General features: G+C 53.4%; 7 protein-coding genes across 7 annotated transcripts; 3 read left to right on the top strand and 4 right to left on the bottom strand.

Moving 5' to 3' along the window:
• Positions 1-112: 112 nt before the first annotated feature.
• On the top strand, positions 113-2,419 carry PG997_003163 (uncharacterized protein; the record flags this gene model as incomplete). The annotated part of the gene is made up of 2 exons (XM_066807478.1): positions 113-154; positions 356-2,419. The coding sequence occupies 2 exons, from the start codon at positions 113-115 to the stop codon at positions 2,417-2,419; spliced, it is 2,106 nt and encodes a 701-aa protein (XP_066671096.1).
• Positions 2,420-3,316: 897 nt separating this feature from the next.
• Positions 3,317-3,793, bottom strand: PG997_003162 (uncharacterized protein; the record flags this gene model as incomplete). The annotated part of the gene is made up of 3 exons (XM_066807477.1): positions 3,317-3,525; positions 3,561-3,628; positions 3,756-3,793. The coding sequence occupies 3 exons, from the start codon at positions 3,791-3,793 to the stop codon at positions 3,317-3,319; spliced, it is 315 nt and encodes a 104-aa protein (XP_066671095.1).
• A 1,165-nt stretch (positions 3,794-4,958) lies between these two features.
• On the bottom strand, positions 4,959-7,055 carry PG997_003161 (Acyl-CoA N-acyltransferase; the record flags this gene model as incomplete). Its single annotated transcript, XM_066807476.1, has 3 exons — positions 4,959-5,875; positions 5,926-6,046; positions 6,126-7,055. The coding sequence occupies 3 exons, from the start codon at positions 7,053-7,055 to the stop codon at positions 4,959-4,961; spliced, it is 1,968 nt and encodes a 655-aa protein (XP_066671094.1).
• A 1,644-nt stretch (positions 7,056-8,699) lies between these two features.
• On the top strand, positions 8,700-9,485 carry PG997_003160 (ARF/SAR protein; the record flags this gene model as incomplete). Its single annotated transcript, XM_066807475.1, has 5 exons — positions 8,700-8,758; positions 8,809-8,919; positions 8,975-8,991; positions 9,051-9,196; positions 9,273-9,485. The coding sequence occupies 5 exons, from the start codon at positions 8,700-8,702 to the stop codon at positions 9,483-9,485; spliced, it is 546 nt and encodes a 181-aa protein (XP_066671093.1).
• A 1,355-nt stretch (positions 9,486-10,840) lies between these two features.
• Positions 10,841-15,940, top strand: PG997_003159 (gelsolin; the record flags this gene model as incomplete). The annotated part of the gene is made up of 7 exons (XM_066807474.1): positions 10,841-10,979; positions 11,246-11,886; positions 11,942-12,730; positions 12,772-13,574; positions 13,687-14,317; positions 14,461-15,423; positions 15,572-15,940. 7 exons carry the CDS (start codon positions 10,841-10,843, stop codon positions 15,938-15,940), a joined length of 4,335 nt encoding a protein of 1,444 aa, XP_066671092.1.
• Positions 15,941-18,060: 2,120 nt separating this feature from the next.
• On the bottom strand, positions 18,061-19,261 carry PG997_003158 (repetitive proline-rich cell wall protein; the record flags this gene model as incomplete). Its single annotated transcript, XM_066807473.1, has 3 exons — positions 18,061-18,770; positions 18,829-18,918; positions 18,988-19,261. 3 exons carry the CDS (start codon positions 19,259-19,261, stop codon positions 18,061-18,063), a joined length of 1,074 nt encoding a protein of 357 aa, XP_066671091.1.
• A 2,465-nt stretch (positions 19,262-21,726) lies between these two features.
• Positions 21,727-25,048, bottom strand: PG997_003157 (decorin binding protein domain-containing protein; the record flags this gene model as incomplete). Its single annotated transcript, XM_066807472.1, has 5 exons — positions 21,727-21,865; positions 21,913-23,359; positions 23,422-23,630; positions 23,821-24,749; positions 24,830-25,048. 5 exons carry the CDS (start codon positions 25,046-25,048, stop codon positions 21,727-21,729), a joined length of 2,943 nt encoding a protein of 980 aa, XP_066671090.1.
• Positions 25,049-25,151: the final 103 nt, after the last annotated feature.

The following is a 25,151-nucleotide window of genomic DNA, read 5'->3' as shown; positions in this document are numbered from 1 at the left end:
TGCGATAGTGAACAAAGTAACATTTGATTGATAGCGGCTGCTTGTCTCCATAGCAGTTTAGCAGTTCCGTTGCGAGCAGGCATTCAAGCGTCTGTCTCCACTATTGCGTCTTATGTCATCCAATCTGAGAGCGCTGATTGGCCAAGCCAGCTCTGTCAACAACCTTTATTTTTTGGATGGCAATAGCGCGAGACAAGCCAGACTTAGACTTACTGACAGCTTCCATACCCATCCACCTCCAACACCTATCTCGCTTTGCAGCAGCATCACCACCAGACCTCCGTGGCCCTGCTGGGACCGAGTTATCGCCCCAACTTGCGGCTAACCTCCGACTCGTCATCAACTACCACTACAGCTCTCGCGTTGCACCCAAGAGCTCGCCCAGCATGGAGTCTTCACGCGGCCCCCGAGGGTCAAGAACAAGGGCGCCGCGCCCATCCAGATCTCGGCCGAGCAATTGCTTCGCGAAGCTCAAGATCGCCAGGATACGCAGGTGAAGGCGCCCACCCAGCGCTTCGAGGATCTGGAGGAGCTGCACGAGTTCCAGGGCCGGAAGCGCAAGGAGTTCGAAGACTATGTCCGCCGCAACAGAATAAACATGAACAACTGGATGCGGTATGCGCAATGGGAACTCGAACAGAAGGAATACCGACGAGCCCGATCCATCTTCGAGCGAGCCCTCGATGTCGATTCCACCTCGGTCGTGCTATGGATTCGCTACATCGAGTCCGAGATGAAGAGCCGCAACATCAACCATGCCCGTAATCTGCTCGACCGCTCCGTTTCTATCCTGCCTCGGGTCGATAAGCTCTGGTATAAATATGTCTATATGGAGGAGATGCTTGGGAACATTCCCGGCACCCGGCAGGTTTTCGAGCGATGGATGGAATGGCGCCCGGATGAGGCTGCTTGGAGCGCCTATATCAAGTTGGAGAAGCGCTATGGCGAGTTTCAGCGAGCGCGCGACATTTTTACACGCTTCACCTTCATCCACCCGGAGCCGCGTAACTGGATCAAGTGGGCAAAGTTTGAAGAGGAGGTTGGAACAAGTGATCTGGTCAGGCAGGTATACAGCGATGCCATTGAGGCGCTGGGAGATGAGTTCATGGACGAGAAGATTTTCATCTCCTGGGCGCGGTTCGAGGCCAAGCTCAAGGAGTACGAGCGCGCGCGAGCCATCTACAAGCATGCCCTCGACCGCCTACCGCGGTCCAAATCCATGCTCCTACACAAGGCTTACACGACGTTCGAGAAGCAATACGGCGACCAAGAAGGCGTCGAAGATGTTGTTCTTTCGAAACGGCGAAGACACTACGAAGATCAGATCAACCAGAACTCCAAGAACTACGACATATGGTTCGATTATGCTCGCTTGGAGGAGGCAGGCGGGGATGCGAATCGGGTGAGAGATGTTTACGAGCGGGCGGTGGCCCAGATCCCCCCGACACAAGAGAAGCGCCATTGGCGGCGGTATATCTATTTATGGATTTTCTACGCGCTATGGGAGGAGATGGAAGCCAAGGATATTGGACGGGCGCGGCAGATCTACGATCTCTGCCTAGACCTCATACCGCATAAGAAGTTCACATTTGCCAAGATCTGGCTCATGAAGGCACACTTCGAAATTCGCCAAGGCGAACTCACGGTTGCACGTAAGACGCTCGGGCGGTCCATCGGCATGTGCCCAAAGGACAAGTTGTTTAAGGGCTATGTGGAGTTAGAGATGAAGCTCTACGAGTTTGTTCGGTGCCGTACACTATACGAGAAGCACATTGAGTGGAACCCTTCCAACTCTCAAGCTTGGATCAACTTTGCCAAGCTTGAGCAGAGTCTGGACGACTTGGAGCGGGCAAGAGCCATCTACGAACTTGCCACAAGCCAAGAGACACTCGACATGCCCGAGTTGGTGTGGAAGGCCTACATTGACTTTGAGGAGGGAGAGTGCGAGTTTGAACGGACGCGCGACCTGTACGAGAGGCTACTCGAGAAGACGGAGCACGTCAAGGTATGGATCAGTTACGCACACTTCGAACTCAACGTCCCCGACGCCAACGACAACGCGGCGAACGGCAACGCGGAGGCGGACGAGGAGGAGCCCAAGACCGAGGCCGCCAAGGCGCGGGCCCGCAGCGTGTTTGAGCGCGCCCACAAGAGCATGAAGGAGAAGGATCTCAAGGAGGAGCGGGTGTCGCTGCTCAACTCGTGGCTTGCGTTTGAGCGCGTGCACGGCGCAGACGAAGAGATCGAGAAGGTGCACAAGCAGATGCCGCGTCGGGTCAAGAAGATGCACCGACTCGAGGACGACACGTACGAGGAGCGCATTGACTACGTGTTCCCGGCCGACGACGAAGACAAGCAGGATCTGTCCAACATGTTGGCCATGGCGGCGGCCTGGAAGCAGGGTGGAGGTAATATGTAGTTATAGTAGGGGAAATGAGAACGTATCGTCGTGCCGCGGAGTTGCTTCGATTAGAGAGGCTCTGCGTGTATCTATTAAGAAGCCAAATTGTAGGGTGCCTTGGAAGTGCATATATGACTAGCTAGCCCCTTGCCGTACGTGGCTGACTTCTTCTCCCTTTGCCCATCAGTACAGTGCTTCAGCCCGGAAGTCGCAGTCAATCGCGAGACGTGCTCTACACTTCGGCTTGAAGATGAATATCGAGGATACATACACGCCTACATACATGTATCTATGTGCGACTGCAGTCCTGCGTAAGAGAACTATCAACCAACAGTGGTTACACAACGAGCAGCACCCAAGGTGGCAGTGTCGTTTAGCTGGGAGGCTGGAAGTACGGGACCCACCGGAGAAGACGGAAAAGTCTCCCACCCTCATTCAGGCGGGGTACATGGTACTGCATAAGCTGCGTCACTTCCATCCAAGAAGGAAACATCAGGCCTGGTGGCGAAATGGTATCGCGTCAGATTTCGGTCCACCGATCTCCTTCACTCTGAAGATTGCGGGTTCGAATCCCGTCTGGGTCGATTTTTTTGCGTCCTTGACAGACTCTATCTAGACGGCCATTCTGAGTGAGTGCTGATATGCGTTTGTTATTTTTTGGCTGTAAGTGTCTTCTTGGCCGTGTAGGTATGTATTATTTGTTGCCTTGGTGCGAATTGGCGGGGAGACGAGGGGGTAAGAGGAGGTTGCAAAGCTGTGCTGGTTTAGATTGAAACGAGACCATCTAGCCTGAGCTGTGCCAAACGGAACAAATAGCACGAGTAGCAATCATATGGGGGTTCTTGTTTAGATCGTTTGATCGTCATTTGGGCTGAATTGTGTTCTGCTAACTCCGAGTACTTGTTCTTGTTGGGGTCAGGTGCTTGTGCGGTCCGCAAGGTTTATGTAAATAGTCGTCTCGACCCAGTCTTTGGCCATATCCGAAGCCTTGATACTTCTGGTAACGTATGCCTTCTTTCCAGCGGTTCCCAAGAAGCTAAGGTATGCGTTGTAAACATCCTCAAAGAAGTTGCCCTCCATGGCCTGCCTGCTCGACCGTTTCGTTCTCGACCGCGGCCTCGGCTCTGGTCTTCGACAAGCGAACTTGGGAACTACCTACCGCTGGTGCTCCCTTCTGCGCTGCTCGATGCCTGCGATTTTACGCTCAGGCGCTGCTTTCCCACAAGGCTAAAGGGAAAAGAAACGAAAAACTTGAATTAGCGGTTAGAACGATATAATATGCTCAGGATGGCCTAAGGAAATAGGGGGAGGGAGTAGTAGGTTTGGCGCCGGTCCAGCAGCTTTACTTACTTACCTGTTCATCGGCGCGAGAATCCTGGCGTTGGTCTCCATGATATTTCGTTTCTGCGTTGCGGGGGCTCTCTGGCTATTCAGGATGGCTAATCTTGAGGCACGCACACACCAGGCGATGTACATGATGAGACGGAGATGATTCCCAATTATTTACATGCCAGCTTGCCAGCTTGCCAACTCGTACTTGAATTTGCGCCGACGTATTATTCGGGTTCTTGTTCAGTGTCGCTGCTATGGAACTTGTTTTTGCGTGAACACAAACCTGGTTGGCTCAGACGCAAGACTTGAACCTCACCTTGGCCGAGGACTGTACTGTTCTCCTTCTTGTGCATCGTTCTCCGTTCACGTTGGCAACACATCCGAGACTCGGCATCTTCAACCTTGCCGTTTACCAGTATCAAAACACCAGCTCGTGAGCCAGCTATCCCATCAGGCCTGGATAGATAGAATTACCGCACTGATGGCATCAAGGACACCGTTGGCGACCAGGCTTAGACTCTGCTCTGAAAATAAATGATTATGGCATGTACTGGAAAGTAGCAGCCGAGTCTCCCATGTATTGGCGAAATATTATAACCAGGCTCGGGATTGAACGGGATTTTCTACCCTGAACTCTCCCTACTCCAGTTCTTCTGTAGACAATTCACAGGCGCCTGTCGCAGCCCCTTCTGTTGGAATATAGATGTCATGAGTCAAACCGAACCAATCATGATAACTCACTCACAAATCGCTGTTACAGGAGTTTCCACACGCACCGGAGGATTGAATACAGACGTATTGGCTGCTTAGAACCCTCAATATGGGGTGAGACAAGAAACTACTCACCTCAAGGGGGCACGTATGCTGCAAAGTAGCCATAATGAGATTCTATATTCTCTATGTTCATCAACCTTTAGTAAATTTACATCAGTGTATTTGAAAACAGCTACTGGGCCACCTGTGGTGCAATATCACCGTGCAGAACCAATGGCTACTTTTATAGAGGCTTTCTTGTCGTGTCTATGCGTGATTCATTCCTTTCCTGTACCAAGCGAGCGAGTCTCCCTTGCATGGGAAACTAGCAGTCTAACTCTAAAGCATCTCATCTTTACAGGACATTATACATTACATACATTCGGGTTCCATCTCTTCTGCCATGTTGGCAGATAATCTGCGGAATAAGGCGAACGCGTTGTCTTCCATACCAAGGCTCAATGCGTTTCCATCAGACCAAAATCTCTGCAGGGCAGCAGCGGTGCTCGAATACCAATCGATCGAGAAGAGGTGAGGTAGGAAGACGGTCAGCTCGACCAAACATTGGCGAGTGTGAAATGAGATTCATGCCGAGATCCATCTCGAGCCAGTTCCAGATGGCCTGGTACTCCTCACCCATCGTGGTCTTCTCTTTGGTTCCATGATTCTGTACGTAGACCTCCATCAGGATCGAGCGCCACTGGCGTTGCTCAGAATGAGAGTTGTACCGGCATTCGTGATAGGTCGAATTATCCTGGGGGTTCTCCCACTGGTACGAGTTCTCTTTGGGGCCGTACTGAGGTGAAACGGCTCGTAAGACTGCATCTAGCAGAGCTGTGCCGATCCGCGCACGTCGGTGTTGAGGGTCAACCATGACGTAGACTCTACCCGAGCACTTCGCGTTCGTAGTAACTGAGCCCATAATGCCACGGCTCGCCACTTCAAGAAATGCGAACCCGATCACTCTGTGACCAGCTTTACCGATGGGCATACGAGGGTCGCGATAGCCGCTAAGGGCTACAACAAAGGGCAGATTTTGCTCTTGGCAATTACCCAGGATACGTTCCCATGATGGCGGCTGTACGACATCTTGGTCCAATGCCCGCCAGCCGGTTTCCACTTCTTGCTTGTAGAGTCCGGCGACAGCCGCCATATCTCCGAGCTCTGCAGGGCGGATGTGGCATTGGGCTCTGCATTCAAATGGGTTGGCGCGCGTCATGGCCGGCTCTGTCTCCTCGGTGATTTCTGCAGGCGCAAGGCGTGCCTTTTCAATACGCTCTCGCTGTACGCGCATGAACTCGGCCTGTTCTTTTTTCTTCCGCTCTTGAACAATGAGGGTCTCAGAAGTAGAGTGAAGTCGCTTCTTTAGCATAACCGTCTCGTTGTGATCTGGGCAATGTCAGAGTACTGTTCATTGTCGGTCCTCAGGGTCAACTTACTTATCATCGTACGAGGGTACTCAACCGGGGCAAGGAGGCCACCAGTCTCGCAATCTACGTCGCACTCCTCATAGACTTTCGGGCGATTTTGGAAGACAGCAGCTTCCGCCGCATCAGGTGTCTTTTTTTACCCATGTTACGATCCACTCGGTCAAGCGAGTTGCAGGTGCCCAGTTGTATGCGCTCGTAGCGCCACTGACCTCACTGTCGCGCGCAATCGACTCGCTGTCGAAGGACTTCTTCTTCTTTGGGCGGCGCGTCATGCCCCAATCCTGTTCTGTCCAGGTCTGGATTGGTGTTACGCCACGAGGATCGCGGTCGGGGTCAGCCTCTGGAGGGTCGGTTCCAAAAATAGCAAGTGATGCTTCCAGCCTTGAGTTAAGGGTAGATACCTCGTCCTTTTGCTCTGTAGATTCAGGGGATTTGAGGACGGCCAATGTCCCAGCAGCGTCTTGGTCTGTACGGCCGGAAACGTGTACAAGGGCAGACGTCATGGGTAATTCGTTCCGTGGTTCGTTTTTAACCACATGTTGAGTGCTTCTTGCCGGTGCTACATGAAGTTGCTGCTGGGGCTCAGGTGCTTTCTGTTTGCCCTGGGCTGGTTTTGGACGGAGATGCGGGGGCACGTAAACATCGCCCTTAGGATTCTCCGGTATGGTGGTAGGGGCTTCATTAGTAAGACTTTGGTCGTTTGCCTTGACAAACTCCTTCACGGGGCCTCGCCAGATTCCCGATCCTTTCACCATGGTGGCTGGGGCCCAGCGACTCTTAGCAAGCTGGCCTCCAATTGCTCTGCGTGCAACGGGAGTCTCCTTTGCATGTTGACCATTGCCCGAGGTATCAGTATAACCAGGGCCACGAGTCTCGTTACCTCTGGCTGCAGTGGTGAAGTACTGATCTTGTCCGGCTTGAGCATTGTTTGATCCCTCGCCACCAGCAAGAGACAGAGCAGTCTCTTTCATTGCACAGAGGTCACCCGGAGCTGGGGTGAATCCTCTATAGCGAGGTACTGAGCTGTTCTCCATGTCCTGCTCAGGGTTCGCATGGGTTGAATCTTCAAGCAGCTCATCCCCGTCTTGATGGACTGTCCAGTGATCAACCCAGACGGCCCGTCGGTCTCGTGAAGCCATGATCTACTGATGATGATGTTAATGCAATGCAAAAACTGGCAGATTAGAGAAGAAATAAATTGGGAAATGACAGGAAACGGATGAGGGGCGAGGATAGATTAGTCGCTTGGCTTGACGTCGGCAAAATGTAAAGCGAGTATTGGTATTCAATGTAAACGGGAAAGTTCAACAAATGCTGCCTACCAAGACCGGAAACTGGAATCGGCAAATGGCCTGCCAAACTGGAGTGAGAATATTCACCTACCTCGTTGCTTCAAGAATGCTTGTTGGCTAGACTTGAAAACTTGTCGAGGATCCGTGTTTGCTTAATGCCCGGGCGATTGGAGGCTCGGGGCTGCCTGTTTCCGGTCAGTAATCTTCTAGAACTCAAAGTCGACCTTTCCTGTCAAAGGAATGAGAAAGTAGGATATTTGCCATCAAATGAGTGCTAGAATAAAGAGAACAAATGCTGCAATGCTTACCGGGGTAGGTGTGCTGGTTGCACTCTGGTGCTGCAGGGAGTTGGGAAAATGGATCAGACCGGTCAGGAAAATAGAAAGAAAGCCCCAACACGCAGACGTGAGACTGGCCTGAAAGTAGGTAGGTAGGTAGGCTTCCGTGGCCAGAAAAGAGTAAGTAGGTCAGTTTGATGGGAGTGGGAATCGGATTGGCCAAAAAACCAAGAGCACTCGCATGGGGAGCTACAGTGGCAGCTCTCGAGGAAGGCAAGGTAACTCCTGCGGAAGTGAAACTACCGTGAGAGGAAGATGGATGCACTGGACAGGCTTCAACCGATTTTGCCTGGGATCCAAGGTATGTTGTGTTGTGTGTTCAGGGAAAGGAATGGCAGCCCAATAATTCGGCATCGAAAAAACATGAAAAAGGGACGACGACGGGCAGTGGACTGCATTTATGTACCTTCCTGTAATAAATTTCAAGAAACTCGTAGATGTGCAGCTTCCTTCTCTTGGACTGGACCGGGTTACTGTCGATAGCGTTCGTTTATTTGGAAGCTGTAAGTTCAATTATCGGATTGGTTGCCAACACCTTTATGATGCTTCCCCTGGAGGTTTCGAGGAGCGCATCCTGAAATATAACCTCATCATTTGGGCTCTGTGCTACCTTTGCTGCCTACCTACATGTACATGTAGATATATATTCCATTGCCATGAGACGCTAGCGTAATGTGAAAACTTGTCCAACTTGAGAATATATGATTGCAGCTTGCAAACACACGGTAGTGTCACTGTCTAATAATGCCTTTGGTATCTGTTGGAAGAACCAACAAAACGATGCAGGTCATACAGAACTGCCTGGCAGTCGGGTTTTTCTGGCATCATTGCGAAAACAAACAATTGTTAGCATATTAACTAAAAATTATAGTCGTATATTATATATAATCAAATACCACAATATTTCTAGGAGTTCTGTGGTGTTCTTAAGCGTGTAGTCAATGTTATCACGTGCATCGTTATCAGAGAAGGCTCACCATTTGCTAGTAAATACATGTGTTGATGGAGCAAAGAAGCGGAGGTTTTGCAGGCAGTAGCCCGCTTTCAGTCTGTCTCCCAACCAAAATCGCAGACATAATGAGCACCAACGACATATCTTGACAGCTTCAAGCCTCATCACAGTTTCTAAACATTACTCCAAACCACCGGCAACATGCTGTCAATTCTCCGAAAGGCCCGGCTTAAGGATAAGGAAATGAGAATCCTGATGCTGTACTGTGACCCAGTTACACGGCCTCCGACCAAAGGGCTAACGGAAGCAGGGGCCTGGACAACGCCGGAAAGACGACAATCGTGAAGAGGATCATGAACGAGGATGTCAACACCGTTAGCCCGACATTGGGCTTCATTATCAAGACCATTGAGTATGAAGGGTATGCAATACGGGGTCCGGGTCATTAGGTAACCAAGATGCTGACGCAAATGCAGGTACAAACTCAACATCTGTAAGTCAAGAGGACCCTTACTGTGTGCGCAGCCCAGGGTCTTGCTTACACCGGTGAAGGGGATGTCGGCGGTCAGAAGACGCTGCGGTCATACTGGAGAAACTATTTCGAGAAAACGGACGCTTTGATATGGGTCGTGGATGCTACGGACCGGCTTCGCATCCAGGACTGCCGAGAAGAGCTCCATGGTCTACTCCAAGAAGAGGTAAGCTCACCCCTTGCACCCCATTTACTCCTTTTCTGGAAAGGAGCAGGCATGCATTGGACTGACAAGGCTGCAGCGGCTCTCCGGAGCAAGCCTTTTAATCTTTGTCAACAAGACCGATGTTCAGGGGTGCATGGACGACAATGAGATCCTCGAGGGGCTGCAATTGAGGGCCATTCGGACGCACCAGTGGCAGATTCTGCGGTGCAGCGCCATGACGGGGGTCAATCTGAACGAGGGTTTGGCCTGGGTCGTGAAGGACGCCAAGGCGAGGCTGTTTCTATATTGAAGGAAGCGATCACGACATACAGTCACAGTGCTTTGCCTCTCCGTCATTCGTGCCGCCACCGACCTTTGCGACAACGGCAACAAGATGACAGACACGTCAAGTAATGAAGCCTGACTCCGCACCGACCCGAAAAATGGGCCATAATGCCTGCCGAGTGCCACTAATATCCCCGATCATCTACATGGTAGCGAATTCGCCTACGGTGTGCAAGTGGATGGGAAACGGAAAGGCTCCTTCGTTGGGCGTTAAGGGTGACAGAGTATTGATTGAACTTACGTCGTCGGCCGAAAGACAATAGTACGGCACCAGCTGTCACCTACCACACCAAGGCGAAATACGGAAGCATGGCAGATAAAGGTAGCGATTCAAGAGGTGCAAAGTAGACTGGGTGGCCCAAGCGATTAGATCTCATCGAGCACACACCATTTGGAAATCAAAACAAACGGCCAAAACAAAGCAACCGACAGGGATGCCAGGCTTTTCTCCTAGTAACGAACGCTTCCTGAATGTTCGTCCAGGTAGCTAGTAGTAGAGCCTCGCTCTACTTATTGACAAATATAAGTGCTCACGCTATAAAACGAATGATAATGACAAAGTGGCATTGGCCCGAACGAAACTTGGAAGTTGCCAATGTGGAAAGGGCCCAACAGGGGTGAATGGGGGGCACCATGCCTAACTCTTTATGCCGCATGCCGTCAACTTGAGCCTTCGAGGGGCGTATCAACTGCATGTACATGTAGCCAGCCAGTAGGTTGGGTTCCCAAATACATCCAATACAACCAAAACACAGCCAGCAGCTGTACATTGCCGAAGAAACATTGGCCCGACGACACTGGTCAACCGGATGGGCTGAGATCCATTTGCGGTTGCATACGAAGATAGAGAGGGGGAAAGGGAACCCACTCTCCACAAATCCCGGCCTGATTCGATATAAGCATCAATGGCGGTACAAAGACAGTGCAAGTGCAACCCACTCAAACCTTAGCGAAAACAACACCAAACAACACAACACGACACCATATATAACAACAATTGCCGTTGACTCACGCTCCCAAAAGAGAGTTGGACGAGGCAGCACCATAGCAGGAAGCCTCAAGCCTCTCTTTTGCCAAATTAGCTCTGCGCCGGGCAGCCCGCCAAAGCGCGACCCATCTGCTTGTTACCGCTGCTAGTCACAATCTTGTAGCAACCATTTCCTTGTCTGCTATTCCCTCCCAGGTGGGCAGACTGTGGCCCCCCCACGAACTAACCGCTTAAGTTGTTTTGGTCAAAGTCCATAGCAAGTTGTTTTGCCGAGCTCGAGTTCCATCAGATGCCCGTGACGACCTTGCTGCTGTTCTTGTTTTCTTAGAGCCATGTCGGAAGACGTATCGAAGTTTCTATCCCAAGTTCGCGAGCTGGGAGACAGGCATGCCGAGGAGGACGAAGCCCGCTCCCGTGAATTGGAAGAAAAGATACTGCAAGATCGCAAGGAAAGGCAAGCACGCCGTGCAGGTATGTCATCTTCCCGCTCCTACGTACGATACCGTATGAATCAGAAGAGCCTCCTTTGCCTTTGCCCGGTCACTGTTGCTGGAGCTCCCCAGTGCCTAATTTCCGCTTCGGCTCCCGATTGAGACATTATCTCCAACGCGAGTGGTGCTTTCTTCGGGGGGCAATCGGAGCTCGATCCCGCCCAGAGTGTCGTCGAGTGCCCACGTTTCAAAGGTCCTGAGTCTGTTGGTGCTAACAAGTCCTTTGTTTTCTCCCTCTCTCTCTAGAACGTGCCAGATCCATCTCACCTCAAAAATCGTCGCCTGTCAACACCCCGCCGCCGTCGGTACAGCGCACCACGACACAGGGTTCTGAACGCCTCAATCTCGAGTCTTCCCCGATCCTAGAGCCACCTGGGAGCCCTCAAACGCCAAGGGATCTGCCTCCGTTAGACTCGATGTTTGCGCGGGGTTCCTTTTCTACGTCTCCCTCCAAGGAGAACGAGTCCCCGTTCGACGGTGACAACAAGCAGCCAGCGGGCAACGGGTCCCCAACACGGAACTCTACTGTAAGAGGCTTGAGTTGGCAACAACGTCGGCCCCAGTCACAACACTCAAACAGGCCTCAAAGCCGGCCTCTCTCCGTGGTTGCAGCCGAGAATGCAGCCAGATCGGGTACTAGCCTAAACGATGCGCTACAAGATCCGGAGGCCATGTCCCGAGATCAGATAGCCCAGTCATTGTCATCTAAGGATCCCGCGTGGTTTCGCCAGACAGCCGACCGTGGTGATAACTCGGAGGCATATCGAAAAACCCAGGTGGAAGACGACGAGCGAACGGATATGACTTCGCCACGCACCCAGCTGCCTGGCATGTCTCGGGGCATATCCAATGAAGGCATCTCAGATGAAAGGAGCCCCCCGCCCAGAGTCACTCGACTTGCGTCGTGGCAGCGACTCACCACTTCCGCTGTCAGCCCCGCAGAAACTGGCTCCACCCGAAAGTGAAGAAGTGGCAGAAACTGGAGCAAACCAGGAGGGCGAAGCGCTTATGTCTTCCCAGTTGGGACGAAGCTCGCCCACGCGATCGGACAAGCCAGCCTCACCAACCAAGGGAATGGGCGGGTTCGTGCAGAGCGCAATGATGAAGCGCAACGATAGCATAAGTAAGAGATGGAGCGTGCAGTCACCGACAGGACTGCAGCGTGCTGATTCAGTCCTCTCGAACCGAACTGGGACCGACCTGCCCACCCCCAGGGCACGACCGAAGAGCATGTATATGCGGGAGACATCGACGGAGTCGTCCCCGCGGCCTACTTCCCGCTCGACCTCGCGGCCTACTTCAAGCCACGGTCGAGACACTTCCAGCTATGGCAGAGACGAGACTGCGGATGATGAACCTATCTCGTCAAAGGTTACGAATTCGCTGAAGCTCAACACTAAACCCTCGCCTGAGCCTTCCGAATCAAACACAGAGAGGCCGGACACACCGTCCAAAACAATGGACCCAAGGAGATGGAGTCCTACGAAATCTAGCTGGCTCGAGTCTGCCTTGAACAAACCAGACTCGCCCAAGCCAAAACTGACATCTACGCCGTCCAATCAACCAGCATGGATGGCGGAGATTGCGAAGGCGAAGGCCCAGAAAGCAACAAACCCGCAATCAGACGTTGCGAAGACACCTACTGTATCCCACAAACATGAAGTCAGTATTGGCGGACTTACGAGGCACTTTGCCCCAGGCACGGCATCCAAGCCTCCGACCCCCATTGTTGTCAGTCATCGTACTGGTGGAGCAACGCCTATGCTCGTAAGTCAACGAACTGGGGGAACGGCGGTACTCGCCACACCCCGAGCGACTCCACCACAACGGCTGAGGTGGGAAACACCGAGGCCGAACCTTCCGGTGCGCGCGATCCTAAAAGTCCGCCGCTACCGGCCACCAAGCCACGGTCCGGTACAATGCCTACGAGGGACTTCAGGGGAAGTCTCAAGTCAAGACAAACACCAGGTGGTTCTTTTGATGCTTCTGGAAATCCCGAATTCAAAAACGTATTCGGACATTTGCGCAAGGCAACCACACAAAACTATGTGGCCCCGGATGAACTCAAAGACAACATTGCGCGTGGGAAAGCTGCATTGAATGTGACAGGCGGTCCCAAGAAGACGGAACGCGTGGATGAGTTTAAGGAGGCGATACTGGCAAAGAGGAAGGAGTTTCAGGAAGTGCAGTCTACGGGACGAGGAATATCCCGCCACACCAGCAACGCCAGTGAGAACCCCATACCAGAAGGTTTGGCAAAGAGCTTGGAGCTTGCACGTGCCAAGTCTGTCAAGTCGTCCGCTCCCGGAACTTCTACTCCTGCGGAAAAGCCCAATCCAATCCCAGAACTCCTAGCCAGAAGGATGAGCCGAATTGGCCATGACAGGTCCGGCTCAGTGTCAGACTCCCTGGCTCAGAAGCCGAGCCAAGCAGGTCTTGAGACAAATCAAGAGTCCCCAAAGCCAGAACCCTCGACCCGAACGGTGGACGACACACCTGCTGCGCCTACGCTTCAAAAGGAAACCAGTGCCCCCGGCCGACTCCCAGGCAAGATCGGAGGAGGCTTGGCCAATCGGTTCAATCCAGCATTGGCAGGCCTACTCGCCCGTGGACCTCCTCCCATGGCATCTGGGAACTCGAATAATGGGGGGCACAGCTTCACAGGGCAGCACTCCCTCAATCGATAGTGGCGAGGGCAGTTCAGGGCCGAAACTTACGCATATGACGAAGGGTCGTGCTCGCGGGCCAAAGAGAAATGCACCGACAAAGGTTCCAGCACCCATCGTTGCCCCGCAGATGGCGCCAGAAGCAACAGAGCCCCAAACGCCCTCTTCGCCTGCACTCGGAAGCACCTCGCCCAAAGAGTCCGGAAAGCCAATGTCGCCCGTCGCTGATCCCAAGCCTGACGTCCAGTCGCCCGTAGATAAGCCAGCCATTTCACCCGGCTACATGCCTCGACGCAAATCGATCAAGATTCAAGAGCAACTTGCTCTGTTTGGAGGCCATAGAAGTCCTTCTCCGACCAAGCGACCTGATGAAAGCGAGAGCTCGTCTCAGCCTGCTTCCCCGCGAAAACTGAATGCTAAGCGCATGTCTCGTTTCCTCGACGAGTCAAACCAAGATGGAAACAAGTCACCTCAGCGGGAAGCTCTCAAATCGCCACAGAGCGAAGACACCCCCAAGCCGTTGTTCAGCAAACCTTCGAGCCCAGAGATCAAGTCCCCACCGCTGGCAAGCCCCAGTAGACCACTTCCCGAGCCCATACTATCCCCGAGAAGAGGACAAGAAGCTGGCCCGGAACCCAAGTCCCCACCGCTGGTGAGCCCCAGTAGACCACTCCCCGACCCCATACTGTCCCCCAGAAGAGGACAAGCAGACGGCCCGGAAAAGATTTCAGAGCCTGAGCCGCCGCGTAGACCCATGTTTGGTGCCCGGCCTTTGCCAAGCTTCCCCCAGCACAGGATACAAGAGCTGCCAAACCCGCACCCGAGCCCCTTGATCTCGATCTCGAGTCTCGAGGTTCATCAAGACCACTCCCCAACCCTCAAGTAACATCACCGGTCTCGGCATCTCCAGCGAGGTCGCCTACAAAACTAGCCATGGAGAGCTCGAGTGCTCTGACCGGTTTCTTTGGGACGCAACGACCAAAGCGAGACTACCGTGCCGACGCTGCGGAACTGCTCATGAACAGACCTAGCACATCGGCGCCGCAGATTAGAACGCTGGATACACAACTGTTCCAGCTTTCGCCTGACGGCAAGAAGGTGCCTGTGCGAGCCGGTCACGAAAGGCATTTGTTCGAGGGTGAGATGTATCTTTGTTCACACACCTTCAACAACGAAAGCGGAAAGAAGATATGCGAAGCATACTTCTGGGCGGGCTGCGAGGTTCCTGGCCCTGTTATGGAAGACGCCTCGATCTTCGTTTCGCAAGAAGCGAGAAGCCTGGGTGGCCATCTTATCAAGTTCAGGCAAGGCAAGGAGACCCCCGAATTTTTAGCTGCTCTAGGGGGTATCGTGATCACACAACGGGGTTCGAGCATAAAGTACGACTCGCTTGCTCCTCGTATACTCTGTGGTAGACGATACATGGGCCAAATCGTCTTTGACGAGGTTGACTTCTTGCCGGTGTCTTTATGCTCCGGGTTCCCCTACCTTATCACCACCTCCGGTCGTTGCTACTTGTGGAAGGGCAAGGGCAGTGGTGTGGATGAGCTCAGCTGCGCGCGTCTTGTAGGCATGGATTATGCTCTTATGGGGGAGCTGGAAGAGGTCGAAGACGGCCGCGAGCCTGACAACTTCTGGGCCTTGTTCGAGGCAGGCACCGCCGCCAAGGCCGGATCCGCAGACCATTGGCGTCTCAAGCCGAACTACGAGAAGTACTGCAGTAGACTCTTCATGAGCGAGGAAGCTTCCAAGCAACAGGTAAGTTACACCACTTAGCATACGGGCCGCATTCGTGCAACCATGGGCTGCCTGTTTGCACGTGATTCCGTTCGCTTTGCCTTGTCGCCACGCGGCTGCTTATGCGCAGGACGAAGATCTTTAGCATTTACTAACGTCGTGCTCCCAGATTGTCGAAGTCTGCCCCTTCTCGCAGTCCGACCTGCAGCCTACGGGCATCTACGTACTGGATGCGTTCTTCGAGCTTTACATCATCGTGGGCAAGCGTGCACAGTCGCAGTACGCGTCGTTCCACAACGCCCTTGATTTTGCGCAGGAGTACGCCATCCTCGCCGCTGGAATGGAGGACCGTCCGTTTGTGCCCATCTCCACAGTGGTTCTTGAAGGCATTCCACGCGACATGAAGAGCGTCTTCCGCAAATGGCAGGATACCGATAGCCCAACACTCATGCCCCCTCCGACACGACCTGGATTGAAGAGAGGCCGCAGTCTGAGGGTGATGCCCCTGAACCAAGCCCTCCAAGCCATGAGCGAGTAGGAGTCGCACGGGCAAAGCGGGTCTGGTCGCCGCAGGCTTTGGTAGAGCGGCTTTGCGGCTTCAGCAGTGGGCGTTGATCCGATGGGCTTAGGACGGCCCAATAGGCGATGCGGTAGGTATTTCTTAACAGCTTGGCTTGGTAGATTTGGAGGACAGGAGTCTTTTTGTGGTATACCCCAGGGTCATGAGTGAAGAGACAAGATTCGACTTGAGCTTTCACGCAACATGTACGATTGCATGTGGAGTTCATTTTTTGGAGGTTATTTGTTTGCCGTCCACACATAGACCAGGCGTGATACGGAAAGGGGTCGGATAGACGTGCAACATCACGAGAACCATACTGCATATATCGGAGTCACGGGGGACGCACTTTTTCCATCATGTCCCGCAAGGAACGGACTGTTTCCATGTATTTATCAACGTATACGCGTAGTGAGTGAGTGAACACTTAGCTTGTGTATGAACGTGGACACCGAAGAGAGAAATCAAAGATGCATATACCTACCTACATACATTGCTTTCCTTGACTTGTTGTCCTGGCCACGTGCCTAGGTAAGTTCCGGCAGGTAACCGCACTCGAGATCAAGTGGCATGAATACGCGGCCGGGCAAGCCAGTAAGTATGCAAAGCGAGAAAAGGAAAAGTGCAATCGGGATACTGGATGGAGAGTTACTGGATCGCGAAGGCTAGGCGCATTGTACGGGCGGGGCGGATCCTTACAGGCACTTTATCTTGGGATCCCGTGAGAAGGGGTCAGTTGCCTCGCCTCAGCCGTGATACTCGGGCATGCCCCTCTGCAGACCTCATTATTGCTTGACTCGGGGGATTCTGAGCGCAGGTGTTCGTCCGGCGTTACACATGCAAGATGCACAGAGGACACAGTCACCGATTCTTGCATTGCAGTAACATACACTATACGCATACACCACACAGGTGTGATGTCCAGCTTTCCCTTTTGCTACGACGTACATACATGCGGTAGGCGGTTTTGGGATACGTCTTTCCAATGCCGTTCATTGCCGGAGCTTGGTTTTGCACTAGCTTTGAGTTGTAGATGAGTTCAGATTGTGAGCTGGACCAGCGGCAGCAAACACGCCTTGCGTACCTATGGAATGGGGGCCAGATCGACATGCTCCCTGGCGGGGAGGCGGGGAGACGGGGAGACGTGGTGTGCAGGAAAAGCCTTGTTTCGCCGGAAGAGAGGGACGAGGGACTGGAATCGGCCTGGCAACCTGAGGAGGCGAACTTTGCAAACGCGACTGTGCATATGCAAAGCTGACCGCAGTGAGTAACAGTGATAGGCAGACAAGCATACCTGGGTGGCTGGACTCCTTTCATCTAACGGGCCTCGGTGATAGGCTCGCCCAGATTGTCGACTTGCATGATGGCCTGAGATTTGAATCATACCATGCATGCAGTCCGTCAGCCAGGAGATTTCCTGCTTGTTAGGAGAGGGGGGAAGGAGTAGGTAAGACCTGACGACGAAATGCTTGTTATGGGGGCAGTTCTGTGTTACCTAGCTGACTAGGTTACGAGCTGCGTTACGTCAGACGGGAGGGATATGAGGGACTGAGATAACGCCCACTCGACTTGATTCATCTATGCGGTCAAAACAAGAACCAATAGCAAGAAACGACGGCGTAAGAAAATGCGAACAGGGACTGGCCAGATATTCTCCAGAAGTGTAAAAGTTGGTATTGGTTTTGCAGTAACCCCTTCCCCTTTTCAGGCTCAAGGCGCTAAATCTATATACAAGAATTGATGTAAGGATCTAAGGACTATGACTATAGCATTAGTTTTTGAAAATGATACCACCCAGCTCCTTCATTATAGTCTCCAACCAAGGTGAAGAGATTGAACTGTTGTTTCTCGGTTGCCGCCCAACCTCCCAAAATGCTTTGACCCGCCATCGAATGCCGACGATGTGAGCGAAATGCAATATGTGAAAAATAGGTATCTAAAAGGAGCGTGTCTGTCCATGTCCGTAGCGCCTCATGTATATCGCAGCCGTTATTCATGGTCATAGACTCATTAGAAATCTCCCACCAAAATTGAAACCTCGATCCCCAGAGAATGCTGCAAAGTTGCAATTGTATTCTTCGAATTCTGCTCCAGAGCATCTAGAGCATGGCGAAGAAGCCAGCCACACCGACGAGCACAGCACCGGCGGCGTGAGTGGCATGAGGAGCCAGAGCAGCCGGGACGGTGGTGGGCGCGCTCTCGCTGGTGGAGGCGGGCGGCGGCGGCGGCGGGGACGCGGTGTAGACGGACGTGGTGCCGACCGACTTGGTGACGGGGGCGCTGACGGTGGTGGGGTAGGGCTTGAGGGAGGTGACGATGGTGGTGTCGCTGTGGGTGATGTAGACGGTCGGGTAGACGGTCTCGACGCGCGGGGTCGACACCTCGGTCACCTTGGTCACGTCGACCTCCTTGGTGGCCGTCACGGGGATGGTCTCGGTCACGACGTACTCCTTGGTCGACGTGACGGTCTCGGTGCCCGTCTCGGTCACGTAGATGGTGTGGCCCGACGAGACGGTCGTGTAGGTCGTCTCGGGGCAGATCTCGGTGACGAAGACCTCGGTCGTCTTGTGCGCCGTCACCGTGTACGACTCGTAGGCCGTCGCCGTGACGGGCACGACCGTCTGGATGGTCGACGTCGAGGTCCAGACCACGACCTGGGTCTCGCCCTCGATGGTCTTGGTCTCGGTCACGGGGCAGAGCGACGTCAGGGTCGTGTAGACCTCGGTCGCGGCTGTCTTGGTCACGGCGGGACCGGTGACAGTTGCGTAGATGATTGTCTCCACGTTTGTGACGGCGACGCTAGTCGTGGCTAAGTCGTCTGTTAGTATCAATCTGGAGGAGAACATGACAAGTCAATGGCTACTTACTATAAACGGTAGTGTAAGTGTGACCGGGGGCCGTGACGGTCTCCGTAACAGGGCATGTTGTCGTGTAAGTGACTTCCACCGCAGTTGTTGCTACGATGTCGAAGTTAGCCAACCACCAAGTAGATGTAACCTGTAAAGGCTATATGCAGATAAACTTACTACCAACGGTGGTATCGGGCAGTGTCTTTGTAACAGCAGCTCCTCCACAGTCTCCGCCAGCGCATGAGGTGACGGTGATGGTTGATGTTGTGTGCGTGGTAACCTCGTAGGTAGAGCCAGACTGGGTGTAGGTCTCCGTGATAGGACAGACCGTCGTGGTCTCGTACTCGGTTGAGGTTACGTAGCTGGGAGGGCCTTGCGGGTAGCCACCTCCGTGCTCCTTTCCTGCCAGTACACTGGCGGTTAGGGCCAACAAAGTGATAACAGCCTTCATCTTGACTTATGTTAAACTTGGGATGAACTGTATGTAAAACAAAGTAGTAGCGAAAGTTGATCGGAACTGTTTCTTGTGGGTAGATAGACCCTCAAGCTGTGGGAGGAAACGACGGTTTAAGTAACCTTAACGAACGAGTCACTCAACAACGACCAAAGGCCGTGATAATCAGTTGGCTGGGAGATATATCTATCGACTTGAGTGATCGAGTTTTGATGGTGGTCACGGAAAAAGAAAGCAAAAAGGGGATGGCAGGGACCTTATATCTCCATCCCCAGACGCATCATGCAGTGAACACCGACGGGAAGTCGTACAAGACAAGGCTTGATGACATCTCGTCATCGCCCGGCCTTCTTCCTGTGTGCTTTTTCCCTTGACAACCCGGCTGACCGGCATGGCCAGCTTTGAGCTCATCGAGCATTAGCCGATATCCCGCGAACGGAGGGGGTATAGGTCAGTACAATACGAGAACCGGAGTGACTACAAGGGTGGACCACGACCACAACCACGAGACGAGTGCAGGGAGAGCAATATTATGACTATCACCGACCAGGGTGCCCGTCCTCATCAGGAAGTCTGTCTGTCTGTCTTGTGAGTGAGGAGAAGCAATGTCGTCCTGGGATGGGTCTGCGAGCACTCTTCTTGGGCGGCCTGGCGTTTGTGGGCTCTGGCCAGTTGGTGGCATGTTTACCAAACAACGTGTCGGGAAACTGGAAGTGGTTGGGGAGAGCTGCTGGCGTCTATACTGTATACCATGTATACCCTTGGCTACTGCCTTGGCCTATCGGTTATGCAGGCCAAGACCAGCTGAGGTGCTGGTCACCAAAAAGCGACAACCGCAGACCAGGGATCCTCTCCCCAGCTCACACCATCGAATCATGACGTTGTCTACCTGTACAGGGCTGATGGATCTCGAAGCGGTTGAAAATAGTGCGACTGGGCTTGGTCGCAATGGAGAAAACTAACACGGCCGTACTACGATGCTTCGGGCTGTAATGGGACCTGACTTGTCTATTTCCGTCCATGGCGGAACCAAAGGGTGTACAGAACAGGACTCTCTGCTGGCAGGTGCGTGAGAGGCCGTTGTTGCAGCGACAGCAGCAGCCCAGCAGCAGCAGCCATTGAACGTATGTCGTTGCCTACAGCCTTGATGCCGTTCAAGCCGCAATTGATGTTTTGTGGTCTGATATCATACCAACCCCCCGGTCGGGACTCGAGAGGATCCAGGATCTCGATTTCCGAGATGCGCAAAGTCGTGCCCGGGAAAGACACAGAAAGAGCAAAAGGCGGCCGGGGAAGAAAACTGTGTATGTGTAAAAGAAACAAGGCCCCATGCACACCCTCCAACTCGTGTCCGGGCAACTAGGCCGGGGGAGGATCTGCATGACGTGCGGGGCAGAGAAAGAAGAAAGGCAGACTGGTAGACATGCGATGCTTCAATGGCTTGCGGATGGTGGGTGTGGAACAAGTTGGGTGGAATTGGGTGAGTTGCATACCAACTGCTGCTACGCCTTACCAGCCAGGCCTTCCCTACATGTACCTTGGGTCGCACATGAAGGCGCCCTTTCAGACCACCCTAGACCACCACCGACCACCACCCCAAGACCTGCATGCAAGGATGTGATATATCAGCTAAAACCTGCTTTGTGGCTTCCAATGCAGGTGACAACTGCCCACCGTCTTTTTCGCTTGGGGTCAGCCAGCTAGTCAGGTACTGCCCGCATCAGAGACAGACAGAGAGAGAGAGAGAGAGAGAGAGAGAGAAAAGTAGTTGGGCTTACTTACTTGCTTGCTTACATCCAGAAGAGAAGGCTTCAATAGGCAGACAGACCCAAGAAATCAACATCGGTGGGTCGCATCCAAACAGGAACATGTGGCATGCGAGGTGTAGGAAGCTCGTAAAATTCATCTATCCCTTGAGGTGTTAATGTATCTGCAAATGGTGGGAAGTCGGGTGGTTGGCTGCATGGGGTTCTCATCGACACTTACACTGCAGCTGAATCATCCTGTACCATAGGTCAGCTCAGCTCTATCCCTGTGCAGTTTCAAAAACAGGGCTGGTAGCTGGTCCAGATGCGAGCGTCGGATAGACGTCCAAGTCCATGGCCTCGTAGGGCCTGCCTGCACTTCATCGACCTCCTAGTAGTAAGTTTCTGCGCATGGTTACAATGGTAGTATATGTGAAGTTTGTATTTGGTATTTGACATTGATACTCATGTCTGAAGCTGCATTTAACACTTGCTTATCAACTATGCCGCCAACGCCTTGCCGAACGAACTATCCTCTCCTGTAAGCAATTGCAACTGTGTGGTATCCTGAGCCATGCCAAGGTCGGATGCTTTTCATCCACCAACGCTGAATGATGATGAAAGAGGGTGGTACTGCGAACCCCCTTAATGATGATGCTGCTGCGAGTGCCTCTGAACGTCGCACCACGTCTTTGCACAATTATGTACGAAAAGACACTACAGTCTTTCGTCTTCGCTGAACGTCATTTCGTAATCCCAGTCGTCCCCGGTCTCGCGCGCACGCTCTCGCGCCTCGAAGGCTGCCTTCCAGCTCCGTATCTTCTCTCGGTACTCGGGGGTTCGACCCATTTCTTGACTAGGCCTTTCTTCCTCAGTCTCCTCCAGTGCCGTTTCCTTTCCCACGCGTCCATGTACATGGTATCTCTCTTCGTAAAGTCGTCACCCGAAATCCAATCAGTTACTTCCGCCGCCAAATCGCCAACTTCTTCGCCGACACGCCAGGCTAGTTCACGGCCCTTTCCGCCAGTCGTCCACTCGTCCAACATGAACGGCATGGAATAGGGAAAGTATGGCTCGTGTGGTGACCAGTCGCAGGGATAGCTTGGCAGACACTCGTAGTCTGACACATACAAGTAGCAGAAAGCAGACTCCAGCGTATACCAAGTAAGTAATACGAAGCTCAATAAGCCGAAAGGTGTGAAGGCGAAGCGAGGTTTTCTGCGATAGAGACGAGGGATCGAGAAGTGCATCGCACTATCGCCATGTTGCGTTAGAACACTTGGGAACTTCCAGCTGCCGGGCTTTCCCAGGTCGGCAGCCAGGTCTGGTGGTATCTGATGCTCGGATTGTGCCACCTTGCCTTCGAGACGCTCAATGCCCTGTTTCGCAGAACGGATGCTGAGAAGACCGGTCTTGAGCGATTTACTCATGCGGTCTATCCTTTGTCTTTCCAGCTCCTCTTCTCGCTCTGCCGAGTGGGCGGCACCTGAAGCTTCATCCACGGCTTGGATGGTTTCACTAACAACCCTCTCGAGTGCATTGTGATCCAAGTTGGACCCGGCTAGTAGCCGGTCGAACTCTGCATCATCCAGGGTTGAATCATCGATTTGATTGTGGCGAAGAATAGCTCGGAGGTCTTCTGACGGTGTAGGGATTTTGGCGGTATTGATTAAAGGTCGGCGCCGCCGAGAGGCTGAGCGCGAGCCCCCGCGTTGTGAGGAGGGTTTCGAGCTGGTTCTCCCGGTTCTGCCCGATCCATCGCTCTCCTCCTGCTTGATCTCGGATTCCTGCTTGATCTCGGATTCCTGCTTGATCTCGGGCTCCTTAGACTCCGATTCACTCTTGCTGAACGTTCGGGATCGGGAGCCAAAGAGCAGCCTGGAAGCCAGAGAGCCTCTAGCTTCTGGGACCTTCTCAGGTACACCGCCATCTTCGTTCTTAACCCTGACGGTCGCTGGTGTGTCAACGTATGCCCCAGTGACCCGCGGAGTTGGTTGGCTCAAAGGATCAATGGCGCGGTCCTGACGGGGCGTTTCCTCATCATCTGTTGTATCTGACATTGCAGGTGAAGGAGCACGAACGGAACCTTTTTCCGAGTAATTGTCCTGCGGAGCGAAGAGGTTCATTTCGGCTTGAATGCGGTCAACCGGGTCAGGCTCCGACGTCGTCTTAAGACGTCGTTTCTCTGGCTGGGAGTCGCTAGATAGACTCTTACGCAGTCCAGCGAAACCAACAGAAAGTCGTTCCCTAAAGCCCTTAGCTTCAGGATTCCTCGTACGTCTGTCATCGCGCAAGAAGCGCGGCCTGGTAGTCTCCTTCTCTGCAGCAGGCTCTTGCTTGATAATCGGTTCTTGCCAGAGTAACTCCTGTGTGTTTTTCGTGTTGGCGGGAGGTGGGGGGAAGGACTTGCACTTGTTGCGCGAGCAAGTTGACGCAGCAGATCGTAGGAATCGTTTCTAGACAGTCCCTCAGATATCCCAGTCTTTCCTATAGCACCGTTGTCGGAGGCTCTGCTGGGGTATCTCTCGTTCAGGTTCCTTGACATTGGGAAGGGACCATCCCTGATCGCTTCTCCACCAACACCATTTGTTCTGGCAGTGTCCAAACCACTAAATGACGCTCTATGGGGATGGTCTTGATATGTATTTTTCGCCAGTTCTGGTGATTGAGACTCCGACCGAGCTTCTGAGTTTTTAATGCGAATTTCGTCTAGCCTACTTGTTGCGACGGCTCTTCTGGATCTGGCTTCCATCTCCCTTGCTCTGATCTCATCCAACCGCCGATTGGTTTTCCTGGGAAAGCTTTCGTCACTCTCCGGGGAACTCGATTCCGGCGGCCTCAATCTCCCGCTGTCGGATTTGCTCCAGCCTGGCATCACTGCGGCGGCCACTGGGACTATCCGAGGCTTGAGAGCTTGCACTGGGGGAAGCACGATTCGTTTCGCGGTCGTCGGTCTTTGCAGCCTTAATGCGCGGACTATCGGAGATCTGCAAATCGCCAGCAGTGAAATCGGCGTCGAGCTGCCAGTTATAGCTTTTCTCGGGGGAAAAGTTCGGTCGGTTTTTGCTAGGAGAGTTGTAGCTTCTCCGGGGAGAAAAGTGCGGTCGGTTTCTGCTAGGAGACCGGTCCATATCGACCCGACTGGGCTCGATAGAAGGCAGAGGCGAGAACCTGTGATAGTCCTCCTCGCTAAGGAGGCTTTCCGATGACTGTTTTCTCGAATGGGCTTCCAGACTTGCGCCGTATGGCCCTTCAGCATCTTGCAAGCCGCCTTCGCTAGACTTGGCAGCAAGGGCATTCGCAGTTTCCGTCACCTTGGGCCCGATACTATTCCTCCTCGTGAAAAGCCCTCTTAGGGGGCCACTGCCGTTTGCGAGCTGGTGATTGCGATCGAACTTCTTCAACTGCTGGCCAAGATCTCGTCCAGCATTGCGAATGGACCCTAGCTCTTGTGAATCTTTGCTGCTTACTCGTTGAGGCCGAGGGGCCGGACTGGGCGACCCCAGCCTGACCCCATCTGCCTCAGCCTTCGCCATATCGAATGCATTCTTAAGATCGAATGTCTCGTCACCCTGGTTATTATTATTATTATCGTCGTCGGTTGCCTTCGCGAGGTTCCAGGCTTGCGCCAGCCCCAACGGCCGGCGTTCGCGCGGGGTCGAGCCACTCGGCATTGGTGATTTCTGCTGGCCCGAAGAGCGGCGGCGCAATAATGATTGCGATACGATGGATGCTGTGGACTTCGGTCGTGGGATTTGAGGCGAGTCCGTGCCGCCGGGGCCCCTGCTACGTGAGCGTATAATCAAGTTGGATCGCGTACGCGTGCGCAGTGGTGTAGGAGTTCCGTGGTTCGCCGAAGAGCACGTGTGGTGCGCGTGCGCCTCCCCGCCTGTTTGCTGCTGTTGTCTCGGGACTCGGATTGCAGCAATGCCTTTTCTCGCTCGTGGGCGCGACTTGCGAGGGTTGGGCCGATGCTGCGACTGGTGGCGGATCCCGCTAGAACCTCTGCTGAGGCTTTGCGACACTGCTCGACGTTCATTACGTCCTCGTTGATTGGTGGTGAGCGACTGACGGCAGGCGCTGCTGCGTGCCGTTTGCGGATTGGGTGGTCAAAAGGGAAGCTGCATGCCGTGTGCGACAGG

Source organism: Apiospora hydei (assembly GCF_038363865.1).
Source record: "Apiospora hydei strain CBS 114990 chromosome Unknown utg000004l_segment0_segment0, whole genome shotgun sequence".
NCBI classification, from domain to species: Eukaryota; Fungi; Ascomycota; class Sordariomycetes; order Amphisphaeriales; family Apiosporaceae; genus Apiospora; species Apiospora hydei.
Note: the sequence above shows the minus strand (reverse complement) of the source record. Positions and strands in the feature narration are given on the sequence as shown.